The 17,053-nt window shown below is 41.7% G+C and overlaps 1 protein-coding gene across 1 annotated transcript in view; it reads right to left on the bottom strand.

Annotated features, from left to right (window-relative positions):
• Positions 1 to 1,410: 1,410 nt before the first annotated feature.
• RNF128 (ring finger protein 128) overlaps positions 1,411 to 17,053 on the bottom strand; it is a 28,926-nt gene continuing 13,283 nt past the window's right edge. Inside the window, exons 2-7 of the mRNA XM_074882812.1 lie at positions 15,355 to 15,602; positions 8,793 to 8,864; positions 8,125 to 8,207; positions 5,418 to 5,514; positions 4,292 to 4,457; positions 1,411 to 2,818 (exon numbers count right to left, since the gene is read on the bottom strand). Coding sequence (XP_074738913.1) covers positions 2,700 to 2,818; positions 4,292 to 4,457; positions 5,418 to 5,514; positions 8,125 to 8,207; positions 8,793 to 8,864; positions 15,355 to 15,602 — 785 coding nt within the window. The 3' untranslated portion in view covers positions 1,411 to 2,699. The remainder of the gene's footprint in view (positions 2,819 to 4,291; positions 4,458 to 5,417; positions 5,515 to 8,124; positions 8,208 to 8,792; positions 8,865 to 15,354; positions 15,603 to 17,053) is intronic.

Raw genomic sequence — 17,053 nt, 5'->3', positions numbered from 1 at the left:
AGAGCCAAGTTGAGTATCACAGACTGCGTGCATGGAATTTGTACACTTTCATTTTTAAACAAAAACGCTTGCATAGCTAATATTTACAAATAAATCCGCACACAAAAACCATGGCAGACCTGCAGGCTAAGCTGCAAAACCATAGAAGCATTAAATTCTTCTGCCTAGCAGTAGCTCAAATAGTGTTCAGGTACAAACGCTGCGTTTATTCCTTTAGCAGTACTTCACATATGATACAAGGATCTTAAAAATCTTCCTGAAAATCAGTATAAGTGCGCTGAGCTCCAAGCAAGTCCACACCTTGACAGAACACATACACATCATCTGATCCTACAGTAGTATGAGTTCACTGATGAACTGCTGCATCCCCCAGTACTCCACTAGTACATTCCTTGAGACAATGCTGTGCATCCACCTTACCCTTAGAAATATCAGTACTGGGAAAAAAAGGCAGGTTTATTGCTTTTAAAAGACAGTAAATAGAAAGGCTCAGATCCTATAAATAAAGCAACCCAAATGTATAGATTGACACAAAAAAAAATGCCAAAGCACCTTTCGATGTATTGATCTGAATCCCTCTGGTTTTTTTGAAGGTCAAATCTTGTTCCTATTAAACACAGAAGATTGGCAAATGATTTCCTGAAAGCATAGCATCATGAAATTCTACTATATTACAGCTTACACACCACAGTAAGTTTATAAGTGCTTTTTGAAATGAAATTGAGTGTTCAGGGGTTGTATATTTACTGCTTGGCTGCTCTTTGCTCTGCACCTCAGCTGTAGGAGAGAAAGGTGATCGCAGCAGAATACAGCTTCCAAGTCTGCTTATACTCAGCTTTGCAATTTGAGTCCATAACCAACCAACACTTCCTAGACTAGACTTGGAACTGAGCTAAAAAGAAACACAAGCCTAACTACCACTGAACTGCCCAGGGGAGTGATAAGTTTTTACTAATCTCATAGTACAGAACAAAAGGCATTTGTTTTTAAAATGCTTTGTCTTGCAAAGCAAGCATAAAATTTTGAGTAAGGGAGGGATGCTGAGGAACCTGACAGGAAAGTGAGATGCAACCTGGCTGATCTGAAGAGTTCATATACAACTGCCTTGGGCCCAACGTGCCTAGAACACTTCAGAGGTATATCAAGCAGCTCACTGAACACACCCTAAGCTCCTTGTTTTTTCTTTTATATAGAGTACAGCTACCAGGTTTAAGCCTCTCAACACAATTTCAATCCATGTAACAGTAGCACCCTGCACGTTATTAATACTCCTTATTCCAATTAGTTTGAGCAAGCACTGCTGCTTCTTGGCCTCCCAAAACCAAATGAGTTTTGGGGTTGTGGGACAGAGCAAATTCAGCATCTGTTCCCCTATGAGAGCTGGTAATCAACATTTAATGTCAGTCAGGGTCATCAAAATATAGTTTTATTTACATTTTCATATTCAAATTCAATACAAATCATGAAATATTTACAACAATTTTAATTGTACTATAGCAAAGAAAATGCTTTTCCTCTTCAGATTCAATAGTACCTTATTGCGAGCTTTAAGACAAAGTTCTGTTAACATTAGAAACAAGCCATAGATACAGAGATAAAAAAATAAAGTGCATCTGTAAGATGTCCTTAGTTACCTTCGCTGGGCAAAGCCCTACACACTCACTACTGAGGCACCCAGTGTTCCTCCTCGACCTCAGTTCAACTCCCCGCAGATGGCAGACAACAACTCCAGTCATCTGTTTACAGGACGTCAGCTCTCCCTGCAGCAGCTTTAGCACACAGGCAAGACAATGCACAGCAACAGTCCAGCATTTTTCAGAGGCTGGATCATTTTCTGAACAAAACACAGCAGATCCTTTGGGAAGAATCTATCTTTTAATCTTTAGTTCAGTCTTCCTGAAGTCATTCCAGACTCTCAAAGCCAGGACTCTGGCATATTGCTGGTGCTAGAGATGGTTATAACTCCAAAAATCACGGAGGATCTTTCAGACTGTCTAGTATCAACAGGTTTGAAAAGTTCCTACAATTGTTCCCTTTACAGTATTGTGCAAGTCAGATTTGGCCTGTCAGCTTGAAGCTCTCTTTTCCCTTTAGGAATGTGTGGTTGGCAGGTCGGAGTTGAGAGGTAGAGAATCAGTCGGTTTACTAGAGAACCAAAGACACTATGGGCAAAATCCAGTTTGACAGGCATTAGTTTGTACTTTCTCCTATCAAATTAGTGCACTGAAATATTAAATACAGTGTTGCTTTAAACCAAACTGTCTGGCAAATAAGTATTACACCAGATCAAAATCAATTTGCTTACAGTGAAAATCCACTTGAATTAAAAACAATAAATGACAAAAAACCCCAAGTCAAAACAACTCCCAGAGACAGCTATGACAAAGAAGAATCTCCTTATTTAAATGACTCAAACACTGAAGAGAAGTTTTGCTGAAAATGGAACTTTAGTGTTAAGATCTGATGGTTTTCTTTATATTTAAGACAGCTTTATTTGAAGAGTGCTAAAACTAAATTCCACATGGGAGACGCAGTTTTAAAGAATTGCAAACCATACAATTATGATTTGAACAAGTCTATTTGATCTCAGAATTGCCAAGGCAATGTTTTTCTGCTACTGTCTTGCAATGTTTGGTATGCATGTGATGGCAGTAGGCAGCTCCTTGCAGAAGGCTTACACCATGTTGCTGGGCATGTTCTTAGGACCTGACTTTACAAACTTGTGTTTCATCTGCCTCAAAACTTGGGTTGTCAACGTGCGGAAGGACAGTCACAGCGGAGGGCTGGGATTCATTGTTTACAAGCTGCATGTTGTCATCTGTCCAGAACAAAACCAAGAAAAAGACAAGTTAAGAAGTGTCATAATCAAGCTTTGCTACCTTAAAGCAAACCACGCTTGCTTTATTTCCCACAAGCCCACTGCAGTGGGATCTCTTCCCAGCACTTTTCCCACAGAGTGGGAAATCTGAGGCCATGCTCCAGCTACCACTTCTTCTGCCCCTCATTAGTTGGTGAGCCCATTCTTGACGCTACCTGTCATATCTAGAGGTATCTGCTTAGCACTGGAATTCACTTCTCACTAGTGCTGAACAAGCCTAGGTTGTGTGCTCAAGTGGCAGAAGGCCATGTGAGGCTATGAAATCCAACTCTAAGGAGATTGGCAATTCTCACAATTTTAGGGCTGCTGAAGACAGGCATCAGGAGCAACTTCTAGGGACTAAGCTCAGGATAAACTGTGGGACACAAGCTGATTCAGAGGGGAAGGCCTTCTCCCTACAGAATAACCTTGTTAGGATGATGTTAGTGTGTGTCCTTGTCACTCAAAGTGACAATACACAAGGGCCTGAGCCATATAACATCCAGCATCACTAATTATAGGGATGCAAATTTCAAGTTCTGTTTAGCTCACAGGAAGTGCTCCCTACACTACTGGGATGCCTAAACAATGCACTCCTGTACATGTCACTCACTGGAGCAACCTGTCCCACAGGAGGCAGGCAGCAAATCCCACGTTTTCCTATCAGCTAGGCTTCCTGCAGGAAATCTAAGGAAACACAGCCAGAGCATCCCTTTTCCCTCTGAAAGCTTCCCTCTCAATCCGCTTCCCAAGGCCATTCCACGATCCAGTGGATAGTTACTTTTGTTTGTTTATCTGGAATCTTTCAATTTTTTAAAATCAACAGCAACACTAAGTGTGTTTTGGCAAAGTTGAGCACTAAAAAGACATTTTCAATGAGCTTGCTGCTGTTCAAAAAGATAAGGTATTTGGAAAAGCTGATAGTCTTTTCCAATTAAAATTCTCTGAAAGTGTTCAAGAATGACTCAGCCTTGGCAAAATCTGAAATTCAGTTGAAGTATCTGTCATCTCTATTTCGCATCATTTAAGCTAGAGCAGGACTGACTCCCCACAAGTTTTCTGTAAGTAATTAACTACTTAAAGCAGACAGATCTGGGGGCAAAGCAGCAGTCGCTCATGTGAATGAAATTTCCAAAGAGACAATGATGAGGGACATCTTCACAAAAATCTCTTTGGCCTTTAAGTAGTAAGCCTCTGATTTGCAACTACTCTTTCCATAGACTTCAGTTTTTAATTCACATTTAGGTCGCGTTTCATTTGAAAACAAAGACCAAGTGTCAGCATCAAGTGCTAAGACAAAAGGGAAGATTAAGATTACCCCAAAAGACAAGGTATTCAAGCACTGTGAGATGTTAAGGCAACCCCCCCTAATTCACAGCATACATAAGCAAAGTGCAATGCAATCTAGCAAGACAAATGAAACAGCAGACGCACTTTCCGATGGTGCGTGTTCCCCCGGAGCAGATTCATCAGCTTCTTGGACAGAGGCATATCCAGATGATGCTGTTTCACTCTGATTATCCACTTCATTAACTATGGAGACATTTGATGTCCCACTGGATACTGTGGCTTGCACAGACTCAGCCACTTCTACATCCACCTTCATGAAAAAAGAGAAAAGGGTTAAGTCAGAACTTTGTAGGAGGCTGCGTCTTTCCAGGAGACCAATGCATGCGAGTACTGGAGTCTAGTGAAATTTTACCCAGAAAAAAAGTTTACAATTGAAAAAAAAAAAAACACTCTGCTGTTAACCTCCAGCATCATAGGTGAAAACTAGTTCCTGCCTAATTGAGTGGGAAGTTCTGATGCAGCCTCTGCATTCTTCAGTCAGCTCTTCCCTTTTACTGCCCAGTGCCAGGAAAATAGATTCTTCCTTCCACTCAGTGCAGATCTCCCTCCCCCAGGCAAACTCTGGCATATATTTCAGCTGGTCCAGGCATCGTCAGGGATTGGCAACAGCATCTTCCCCTGACACTTGCCACAATGAGCAGTTATAGAACACATCAGAAACTCCTTATATATCCTTATATCAGAGGCTCTCCCTCTTCCCTGCGCTTCTGCCTTCACGGCTTGCGGTTTTGCCTTGGGTTTTTGATGCTTTTGGGAGGGTCCCCTGCCGCTGTCCTCCTCCTCGGAGCCCCTCTCCTCAGCAACTGAGCTGAAAATGACACATTCACCTTTCAAGGACTCTGGGTACTTAGTAACTGAACAGAGGCTGGTTTCAGGGACAGTACGAATTGTCAAAATCTGCCCGAAGCTTTGAGAAACACCCTTAGCTGCAAGCACAAGAGTTAAGAGCAATTCTTCAGTCATGTGCTACAATCAATTTTGGTTGACGTTCTGCCCAAGGCTTTAGATGACACCAACTCAGACCAGGTCAGCTGCAGGCTTTGCTAAAGGGGACACGGCAATTAGTCCTGTAGTATCTTGCCACTGACATGGCAATGCCTGTGCTTATCACCTGCACTCTAGAGGCAGCATTAAATAGCTCACTATGTGGTTACTACACTAGTGTAATACTGATAATGGCAGCTGCCACTAAGAAAGACTACTGGCTTACCTCAACACCCAAAGCCTTGAGTATGTCACATTTGCACATCGGGCATGTCCTGTGTTCCAGAAGCCAGGGGTCAATACAGTTCTTGTGGAAGAGATGGCTGGTGGAAGAAGGTAACCAACAAGTTCAGTTTCACACCAGGAAAAAGGTTCACATGGCAGCTACGAAGATGTTGAAACACCGAGAATTTACTCATTCTAGAATGCATTACCTTATTTTGCCACAAGTTTCAGCGGAAGGTTATGGCAGTTAATCTCTCAATCTGTAGCCAGTTTATGCTTATTAGTATCTCTACACAACTTGCTAGAATTCAGCATTATCATCTTCACTACATCAGTCTTAAGTTGTTGTTTGGTTGGGGTTTTTTTAAATCTGTGTACAGTACAACCCAGCCAATAATTTAACTAATACAAATACTGACATCTCAGCCTTAGCTTTAAGGTTAACTTCTGTCATGCAGATGCAGATGACTAGATAGCATTTGTTTCTGTTAAAACTACATAGGAAAATCATCTGACAGAGTTATGCCCTCAAGACAAACTACACTCCCACAGATTTACTTTGTCTATGCACTCACTATGTATTCCAAGGGGATATTTGGCAGGCTGTGTACTCAGGAAAATAAATATAGTTTAGCCATTACAGATGCAAATGTGTGCTTCTATGAAGACACTCAATTCCACAATGGGTCTGAATTAGGCCACAGATTTAGGAGGATGACTTGAAATCCTGTAATCTGCCTGTTCCCTCAGCTTGAATAGAAACAGCAAGGCAGATAGGCACTGCTCAGTATTAATCAGAACTCTATTATGAGACAAGTGCAGAGATCACCACAGCCAGTGCTCACTATCCTACGACCCAGCATGATACCAGGACTCTCCAATTCAGCCCACGTAACCAGCACCTCCTTCCAGCTGCACCAACATGATGTCTAGAGTACAACCTGAAACTTCCTTGATGCGCAACTATTTTAAGCACTTGGACTTAATACTGGTCTTGTGTACCTCTGCTACTATAAATGCCTTCAGTTTGACTATCTGGACAAGAATGTTTTCTGCAAATACACACACCCCAGATACTTAGATACCACTGATGTGACTCACAGGAGCATTTGATTGCTTGTTTTTTTCATGGATATACTTAAATGCTTTCAACAATTAGGTTGAAATTGTTGAAATGCGTTGAGGTCAATCACCAACATCAAGTATGTTCTTGCAGTAAATATCAGTTTATAATTCATGTGAAAGGGAATTTAATATGGCCAGAGATTACCACTGGTGAAGATTATCAAGTAAATGCAGTCATCTTAAGCTAGTTCGTTAGAGCTACGTTTGGGCCAAAGAGGAATGAAACATCACAAATGTATGTAAAAGCATTCTCAGAGCAAAGCATAATGCTGTAAATTTGTGTATAAAGAATATACTAAAAAAGTTACTCCCCTCTTAACCCAATAAGTCATTCTTTGTTTGCAAGTTCATATCAAGATTAGCAGGGTTTATATAGAAATAAGGAGAAGTCAGGTCTCCTATCAGCCAAAAGTATCTAGAGCTTGTCTAAATGCTTCTGTACTCATGGGACTTACTTCATTACTAAACAGCTCTACCCACAAGCATAAACCTCATAAGACAACTGAATAATCATTAACACATGTGCCTGACAGCTTATTCAGTTCTGGGTTTTTCTAAGCTATTAAGCATTAGATCAAGGAAGTTTGTTGATAACACCTTAACAGGCCAACTTTGTGATATCGAAACAGCTCAGAAGTTCTACTGCTTGGGAGCAGAGAAAGCTTTTGCAAAACTAACCTGGTACAAAGGTAACCCCAGCTCAGATTTGATAGTGTTTGACAAATAACACTGCTCAGCCCACAACAGCAGCTACAGATTTTTCTATTCTTCAGGACTTGATTTTTCCTATGTCAAAATTTTTCCAAGGGCTTTTTTCTAACCCTCCCCAAGGGCTACATAACCTCTTCCCATACAAGATTTGTGCACTTCACACCGCAGCCCTCTGATTTTTAGAAGCTTTGCCATAGCAATCTCATTCAGCAGGTACAGGGGGAAGTCCCACAGAACAAGTTTCCTTTAGCCCTGAAAATGCTTCATTGCTCATCTTAGGAGCAATCAAATTAAACCCTTAGTGCTATAAAACTGGGCCTCCACAGCAGCACAGCAGGGAGATACAACAGTAGAGAATTCTAGAAAAATAAACTGCTATAGCTCTATTTTGGTCTCTATTTCAGATGATGCATACAAGAATAGAAATGCTTTCTTCTAAACTACAGAAGTTGGCACGGTTTAACAAGTTTAGCGGGAACACAACCCTCTTAGTAACCAGTAAACTAAGTGACAAGAAATGGCACAGTTTTGCCAGTTATCTGCAATTTAGAGGTAACATCCTTAAAGATTTCTTCCTTTGCTGGTGAATAAAAAGCCCTGGCATCCCCTGGAGAGGCACTGTGGTCTGCCAAGTTACACTTGTCAATTCACTCACAGGGGAAGTTATGAACACAGGCCATCAGGGCACACTACAAGTGTCTATTTACACAGTTCCTGTTGTTCAAAACACTGTTTGAGAGAGATTCAAGAATTCTTGCTGTGCAACAGCTTGATTAAAGTTTGATCAGCTTTGTTAACATAGCAGAAGGAACAACCGGTAAGAGGCATGCTTCCAGATTTTGGATTAAGGGGCAGTGTGGAAGACAACTTACTTGCAAGTCAGAATACGCACTACTTCATTCGGCTTGTACAGCTCAATGCACACAACACAGCTATCTCCATCAGGACCAGTTTCCTAAAGCAGTGAAATAAATTTACAGCGTTAACAGATCTTGAAAGCTTCCTTTGAACTACAGTCAGATTTACTGCAGACAAAGTAACCTAAAATAGCTCCCGTATATAATCTTATATAAACACATTGTGTGGATTACTCCTAGTCAAGCTGACGCTTTAACAGAAGCACTGAAAGTTTAATCCCATGGTTTAGAAGTCCATCTGCAAACCATCACTGGATTATTTGAGGCACTACTGCAGAGGTTTAGAAACTGCTACCTCCAGTTTTAGGTACAAAAAGAATAGCCAGGGAAGCTGATTAGATATACTAGTTTACCTTTAAGCATCTATGCCAGCATATTAGGATCTCTCACCTCAGCAAGACTACAAGCAAGCAGCTAAAAAAAGTAATTTGATTTATAAGAATGTGCAAACTGGAAAGTCTTGCACCCCAGAAAAGGATCTGCTCTGAAAGAGGAACCATCTCTGCAAGAGACAGTTGAGGGCTCAGAGAGACTTCTGCAGCCTGCTCCAGTACTAAGGACCACTCTGGGTTCTGTGCAGAGGGTGTGCCATAATGCTTGGGGGATTATGGAATCGGTCATACCTTGTCCCCTTGCTTCAGGGTGCGCAGCTGCAACTGTTCAATGGCCTTTTTAGCCTTGGCCTTTAGTTGTCGCTGTAACAGAAAGCAGTCCTGGTTAAACACAGTCATTTTTCTCTTAAGTGGTGGTTACTAATACTTACAGAGGTGCCTACTGCAAGCAGGCACCAGTTTTATAACCCAGATGTTATCAAAACAAGCCAAGTAAGCATGACTATGTTATTTAGAGACAACATGAAACAGTTTCAGGACATACTGATGTGGTTATTGACTCTGGATGACACAAACATGCATATGCTTTGTTTTTAACCTAACCTTTTCACGAAGCACAGGAACTTCAAGGGTTTCTTCTTTGAGAAGATGCAAGATAATACCTTAATCAGATTAGACCTAGCCAAAACAAACAGAACCCTTCAAACTGACTTGGTACTTAAGACTGAACAAGGAGTCCAACCATCAGTAATTTTAACTACTCACTTTATGACAGCTTCCTGGCACAAACTCACATCCTGATGAAGGGTGAGATTCTTTACCAATCACCTCAGCTACCACCAATGCACCCTGAACTAGCCCCCACAACTGCTCTACAGAGCACGGGAACGGCTCAGGAGCCTCCTAGCACTGGTCAAGTGGAAGAATGCAGTTTTATCTCAATATTGATTCAAAGTAACGTGCACAAAGGAAAAAACAAAACAAAACACCCCCACAAAAGGCTCAGAGCTATTTCTCCCCTTCCCCATGACATAAGGTGTGAAACAAATCAAATTACTAGCCCCAGGTGGATTACAGGGCAGCTTTAATGAAAGCAGAGGCGGAAGCATTCCCCTTCATGCAATAATTTGCTTGCTGCTGTCAGGATAGCAGAGATGAGCAGACAGCAGAAGCCCAGCTTGCCTGGCTACTGTTGCTGTCCAGCTGTCATTGCAAAGCATTTAATTAGCACAGGAGCCAACATCTCTGTTTAAAGGTCACAGGTTGGTGCTTTTCCACCAAGAATATGACTGTCCTCTCCCTCCCCAGTGCACTTACTGCCTCAGGACACGGAGGCGTATCAGGCAGCTCTGGCAAAGCCGTCCCAACACGGGACTTATCCGGGGGAAAGACTAGACTCAAGTTTTGCAGCTAACCAAAAACCCTCTTCCCAATTCAGCTGCTCAGTGCAGGAACCCCACAATGTTAGCTTTCCAGCATTACTTCCCCTTAATGCATTTCAGTTCTGTTACAAGAATCTTTTCTGGGATGATGGTGCAGTGCTAGGGACACAAGCACAGAAGGAACAAGCGGGTGGAGGGCTGCTGCTGACACCTAACAAACTCCGCGAGAACTGGTAATTCAAGTCCGTGTAAGATTCCCTGTGCTGAAGCAGTTAAAGGCAAACAAGCTGATTTATATGGTCCGCTGAGACCCTGTCAAACAGTTTAGGTGAAAAATGATCTATTTGTACACCGGCGTTGTTTTGGGGTCTTAAGATACAGCATCAATGTGCATGCTTTTAGGAATTTAATAGTTGATAGCTATTAACAACTATCAAGGAAGAGAGACATACAATCCAAAGGTGAAAGATGCAAACAAGTTTTCAGGTATATTTTTAGGAATAATAACTAGTCAAGTTTTCTTCGAAGCTTATAAAGTTCTTCTGCTGAAGACATCAATATATCTTTCTGTGTGTCACTTAAGGTTAACTTTAGCATGATGTTCCCCTTGTCAGTGTTTCAGACTGAAGCCAGAGAAGCAGCCACATACTCATCTCAGTAAACAGAGGCCCCCAAAAGTTTCAGCAGCAAACATGGTAACATCCATGAAGCAGGAATGCAGCATTATTAGTGCTTCTCATACACAGCCAGAACTATCCGTCAGTGCTACTTGTTATTAATTGAAAACTAAACTTTCTAGGAATGTACTCCCTCATACAGTATCTAATCTAACACATCTAATGTCAGGCCAAGAATATTAGACAGGACCCAACTGGCTGTATCGTTAATAATTTACTGAAATAATATTTTAAGTTTTGCCTGGGCACAAGTTTAATTGCTCTTCATGAAATGTACCAATGGCAAAGTCACCTTTAACATTGATTTTTATCCCCTCCAGGGGAACGGAGAAAGGTTGCAAGAGGAAGCTTTTTATTCAATAGCTTACCAGGAGATCCAGGATACTCAAGCTTGTAATGTCAAAGCATTTTGTGAAGCCAAGTTTTTAAAGCAAACATTAAATGTTAATGACATTAAAAGTCTAAAAGTCCCAACGCAGCAACTCTAGAAAAAATAGCTAAGTTGAGTCAGGAAAAAAAAGAATCAAGACATTACAAAACAGGTCAGGTCCCAGCTCCCATCCAGGCTCTAGCATGCTGAAGTAGAGATTATTCCTAACTGGGAAAATTAGGTTTGTTGTTGCTTAGTCCTCAGTTTTTCCTAGCCCAATGCTGCCAATTTTATCCCCAACCCTTTCTGCATAAGGTACCTGGCACGGTCACGGCAGTGCAGACTGGCAAGCTCTAAGGAGGTCAGGAACTCCTGCTTTTCTCCTGTAAGCTAAGGAAGTTCTTCCCCACACGTAGCTACCGCCATTGAAACAGGTTTGAACTGTGGAAAGTTGAGCAACTCACCTCCTCCAAAGCCATTAATTGGGTCATTTCTCAGCTGCAACATCTAATCTTTATGAAATCAATGGAAGTGAAGACTCAAGCTTAAATTAGAAACCAGGCCACAGACAACATTGCTGGCCATTTTGCATTATTCAGAAAGGTTAATATACTGAGGAACTGAATTTGCCAATACTCCCCTGACTAGAAAGGTAGCAAGCCACCTACCATGCTTGCCTTGTTTTAACACCTTCTTGCTCACAGACCTCACAATGCAGTAAGAGATCAGAGGTAGGGACTTAAATTTCAAGCCTAGAAGAAAATATGCATTCAGATAAGAACTAGCAGGTTGTAAACAGCTTAGCTAGCTGGCTCATCAGGAAAAAAGCTACTCTCTTTTAATTCAAAGAGCAGATGTACTACTAAACTCATGTTTTTGCTTGGACTGCAAGATTACATGACTGGTTCTTCTCAATAGTCACTCAACTTTTTAAAGAAAACCTTTGCACAGTTTTACATTACTGACTTGTATGCAATTGCTGCTCAAGCTGAGAGACAGCTGCTGCCTTCAAGAAAAGTCTGCAGAGAACATGTTTAAAACCTGGATGATAAGTGATCAAGCCATCCAAGGAAAGTGCCTTCACCAGAAGCAGCGAGTAGTCATACCAAGAAGTACAGAAACTGTATTAGCAAATGGCAAAGTTTAAATGTACTCAACAGCCTATCTATAAAACAAGAGATTGCTTCAGACAGCACTGAGGTCTGAAGATTTTTCTCAAGTCAAAACAAAAAACATATTGCCAATATGGCAATACCTGGAAGCCGTCCAGTTCAAGCAGGGGTTACTGCTAGTCCCATGCATGAATGAAACTTTTATCTAGCCAGGCTCTTGTTTTCAAGAAGCCTTTACAGAAGGGACAAAGGATCTACAAAATGGTCTCCCCTCTTTCTGTTCTACCCCTTAGTAAGCAAATGGGACTCAAACTTCATCGCCCTTTTCAGTCCAGGGCAAGAGATCTCCTGGGGCTTGGCTCAGTCCACAAGAACAAGCCAAATATTCAGGAACCTGAACAAACAAGAGACAAGCTGCAGAGCATCATTATCACATATCACCATCGTGTATCATAGCACTCTGCAGAGCAAGTCAAAAGTGTTCATTCGTTTTGGTTCAAGTGGTAGACTGACACTTTAAAAGACTCCTCACAACAGCAACACAACCCCATAGGGAAGGTCAAAAAAGCAGACAGATACTTTGAAGAGAGGTAACACTGGGTAAAGGGATGCATTCAGAACAGCAGTTCACTTCTGAAAGAGGGAAAATTTGTAATACTTAACTATCACCACACTTGATTGTTTCCTAAAGACACCTCCCAAAAGAACGTATAACCCTTGGACATCTGTGCAATAAAGGAGACAAAACACACTCCTTTACTTCACCAAATAACAGACTGAAGTCCAGGCAATCTGAGTTTCCAAAGGGCTGAACGATGACAGGAAAGCTCCCCATGTAGCATGCAGGTTGATCAGTGGTTTGACTAATATTCAGTATTTCATGGAGCTGAAGTAGTTAAGTCTCAAACTTGGGATATACCTGAAAACCCAATCAGCTGGTTAACAGGGAACGCTGTAGCATCACCTTTTAGTAGTTCACCTTCACTAACAACAACTTTCTTGTTATTCTTTGCTTATCTAATCATTGCGAGGTCAGTTTTTAGATGCCATGGTATAAAAACAATTGAAAACACTTCTGGATTGTCTTGAGTTTCACTTTTACAAAATAGTAAATTTTTACCCCCTGATATCAGAGAAGCTTTCTTCTATTCTTATAGTTTATAAAGCACTTTTTAAGTCTCCTTAATTTCAGTTCAGCTGAAATCATGTGGAACTGGCATGTCATTTATCAATGTTATTTTTCAATCTACAGTAAACTCCTTGTGCACACAGAGCCCAAGACAGAAATAGTTTGTCAAGGTGCTAGCCAAGCAGACTGGATTGTCCCAGTACCCTCCACCACTGAGGTATTAATAAACTTTGTAGCTTGTTGAAAGCCTGATAACTCAGAATAGAGCTGGACTTCCACAACTGCTCCACTAAATACCTTCAGAGCAGGAAAAATTTTCATGTGATTTGATAAACAGCGCCTTTTGAGGACCAGATTCTAGTGCACCCAGTTTTTTCTGCCCAGGTTTGTTTAGCATTAAACAGAGTTCTCATACTAGGGTAGATGGCAGGGAATGCAAGAGGGAGTTGATCAGCAGGATACAGTGTGTGCATCTCTGTCCACAGATGTCAGCAAGAAGAACAGCATCAAGTTACAGAGCTCCATGAAAGGTACTACAGAGACAACTCCGTGTGACATCCAGGAGTGGCAATGCTACATCTCACAGGCAGATGAGAACTTCCAATACTGCTCTTCCAACTATTCCCTATTGTATCCTTATTCCCTTATTAGCCTCACGTCACTTCCAGGTGTGGCATAACACCTGAACATCCAAAAGCACTTAGAGGAGGTCTAGTCCAGATGTTTGAGGCAGAGACAGCTTAGACAAGGCACAAATACAGTTCAGCTCAGTTAGATATTTAGTCTCAGTAAGGATATAGCCAGCTGACCATCAGCCACAAGATTACACTTAAGACTACAGGATTTCAGAACACAAACTCAACGGAGTTAGGTTCTGTGATTACTAGAGAGAACCCAGCATTCAACTCTGGCCAATACTTGAACCCAGCATTCAGCTCTGGGAATATTGCTGTCGTTCACCCTAGCTAGTCTCTCTGCCTGCCAAGAACAATGATGGTTTTGCACACTGACATTTTGAAGAAGCCAGTCCTAAAGTGTTACAGAAGCCTGAAATTGGCTTGAATTTCAACACCTGTGTCCAACTTCTAGCTTTATCAGCTTATTTCAGAAGGATCTTGCTCAAGGGGCCTGAAAGCTCCAGGACACCAGAGAACCTGAGTAGGGCAGGTGTTCTGCAGTGGCAGAGAAGTCTGTCACTTCTTTAACTATTTAACTACCGATCCAGAGATAATTCACATACTCTGAGCTCAGCTAGAGCGAGATGCTCATGCTGTTGCTGTCTGTAGGAGAGGACTCTAACAACTCTTCTTTTAGAATTCAAGTAGCTCCTGCAAGAAGCACTGCAAATACCAATGGTCTCCTCTGCAACACAGCTCTAAGGGCAAGGCTGAAGTACTCACATCTGAGCCACTCAGATCCTGTTCCTGCTGCTGCCCATCACCTCTGACAGATGTCATGCCAGGACTTTGTTGTCACTTTTAAGGCTTTTGCTTAAGCTCTGAAGCAGCAGGTATAAGTCAGGTCCGATAAGACTGAAGACAAAGCTGTAAGCATTAGTCCTATCAGCTGATCAGATTATTGCACAGAAGAGAGTTACTTGGAAACTTAACTCATTAGCAGCTCCCTACCTAGGGTTTAAAAAGAACACAATTTAACAGTGCTTTTTTTCAACTCCTAATTGAGAGTGTCACTGCAATTCTCAGAAAGCTTTCGGTCAGAAAGCAGCTTTCAACAAGCAGCAGCTTCCCAACTTGTGGTCTAAAGGCGGCCCAAAGTCATGCACCATTTTGCAGACACGGTTGCAGTCGTGTCTCACATTACAGCTAGCACATAGGCAGTGCTACGTGGGAAGTGTGAGGGTCAGCTAAAAGGAGTTTAGCGCTCTCACCGCCTCCAATATATCAGCATTACTGCTGCACTGAAGTTCAGGGAGTAAAATTTGTAGGAGACAAAGTTAACTAAACATGATCAGTTGCTTTCTCCAGACAGTTTACTTTTTGTTATTTCTTTGGAAAGTTTGAAGCTGTTTAAAGATATATCTTTTAGCATTTTAAAGCTCACACTCGCCTTCCTATGGAATGAACAAATTCAATAATTTTGGTGCTCAACCGGTATTTTGCCCTCAAGATCCACAGCATGGACGCTCGGGGGTATAAAACAAGCAATGGCACACACAAACTCACCTGAGTCCTGGACTGGGCCCTTGCGATCCTGAGTCTCCGAGCAGAATAAAAAACAAAGTAGCCCATGGTTGCTGCTGTGACGATGAAAAATGACACCGAGATGAAGAAGATGGAGTATTGATTCATCCAAGGACCATGTTTTTTCCCCACTTCAATAACCATCGTCACTTTCATGCCACTCTCAATCCGGTGTAAGATCTCCATGCCTTTCAGGTTGCCAATCATGATTGCAACAATGTTTTCAGCACCTGCAAAGGAGAAGGAGAATCCACACTCAATTCCCAGGTGTTGTATAAAAGTCATCGTCTTAGATGTTCCAGTTCAAGCGCTAAAGAACAGACTGAAAAGTTTCTAACTAGCATTTGCAGATTCAACATGCACGGATGGAATGTCATCTCCATGTGTTTGAAAGGTACGTCTGATTAAACATGGTTCACTTGTGCAGGTCATAGGTAGAATTCATTCCTCTCCATAGCACTCCTCACTCCCATGCAGGACATGCATTGTCATTATTTTAGACTCAAGACTTTGGCAACTTGCATTTTAACATGCCTTTAAACTACATGAAGTTAAAAATAAGCCCTATACAGAGTGAGGTCACTAGGGATTATGGTATCTCCAGGAGCTCAGAGATGCCAGGTCCACAGATGGTGGCTTAGGGACCCTTCCTGTGATGGATCTGACTCCCTCCCTGCTCCACTGCTACTTCTTAACACCTCTTTTCTAAATTTGACAGTACTGTTGAGAACTTCCCCAGACACTGAGCAATCAGAGCCATAGATCAGTCTGTATTTTCAGAAGCAATTGAGAAATGTTTGAGTGAAGTTTGGTTGTGAACTATAAATGTTGTTGTGGGTTTCTAATGCAAATTCAGAGGGAAGCAAATACGGAGGTGTGCTCGGCTTTTAAACAGTTGGTGGCAGATGGCAAACTCCATCCAGATTTTAACAACAGATTTCATTTACTCAGTTGAACGTCATGACAAGCCATCAGAGGAACCAAGGGTTTTATGGTAGGAACAAATTTCAAGCAACTCTGGTCACCAAGTACAGACTAGAACAAAGCTGCTTTCATTTTAGTGACAAGCAAGTGCTTGAAGACACTTGATACTATTTGCAGGAACTTCAGGCAGTCCCAATATAACAGAGAGGCTCTTAAGAGGAAAAAAAGGGAGAAAGGGAGAAGAGTAAATTGTCACTGGGCCAGTGACAATGGCCTAAACTAAATACAAGAAAAGTGGATTCGAAGACTAGCCGGTCAGGAGTCTCACTGCATTAAACCATCAGGTGCACAACATCCATAATAGATATTGCATGGTGAAGGAATAAAGGCTGTTACAGAAGTGCTATTTTTAGCTCACCTCCCAGCCAAACACTTTTTAATGGGGAGACCAATTTTTTTCCCATCCATTAAGAGAAACCTTAGCCAACTTTCAGCTATGAAAAAACCCTAGAATTGGTGTTAAACCACAAAGGCTCTTATTTGAAAGCACTTACTAGTTTTCCAGCTTGTTCACATGCCTTTGATCCAAGATGGCTAAGCATGATGTCTTGCAACTCTCCTCAGTGTGACTAAACTCATCTTTTATTCAGAAAGATCCTTGTAATGAGAAGTACATCATACAGAGAAGAGGGGGGAAAAAAAAAAAAAAACACCAAAAAAACCCCAGCCAGACGGCAACTACTCTCCTTTATGATGA

The sequence above is a fragment of the Strix uralensis genome, chromosome 13 (genome assembly GCF_047716275.1).
Source record: "Strix uralensis isolate ZFMK-TIS-50842 chromosome 13, bStrUra1, whole genome shotgun sequence".
In the NCBI taxonomy this organism is placed as follows: domain Eukaryota; kingdom Metazoa; phylum Chordata; class Aves; order Strigiformes; family Strigidae; genus Strix; species Strix uralensis.
This window is presented reverse-complemented; position numbering and strand designations above follow the sequence as displayed.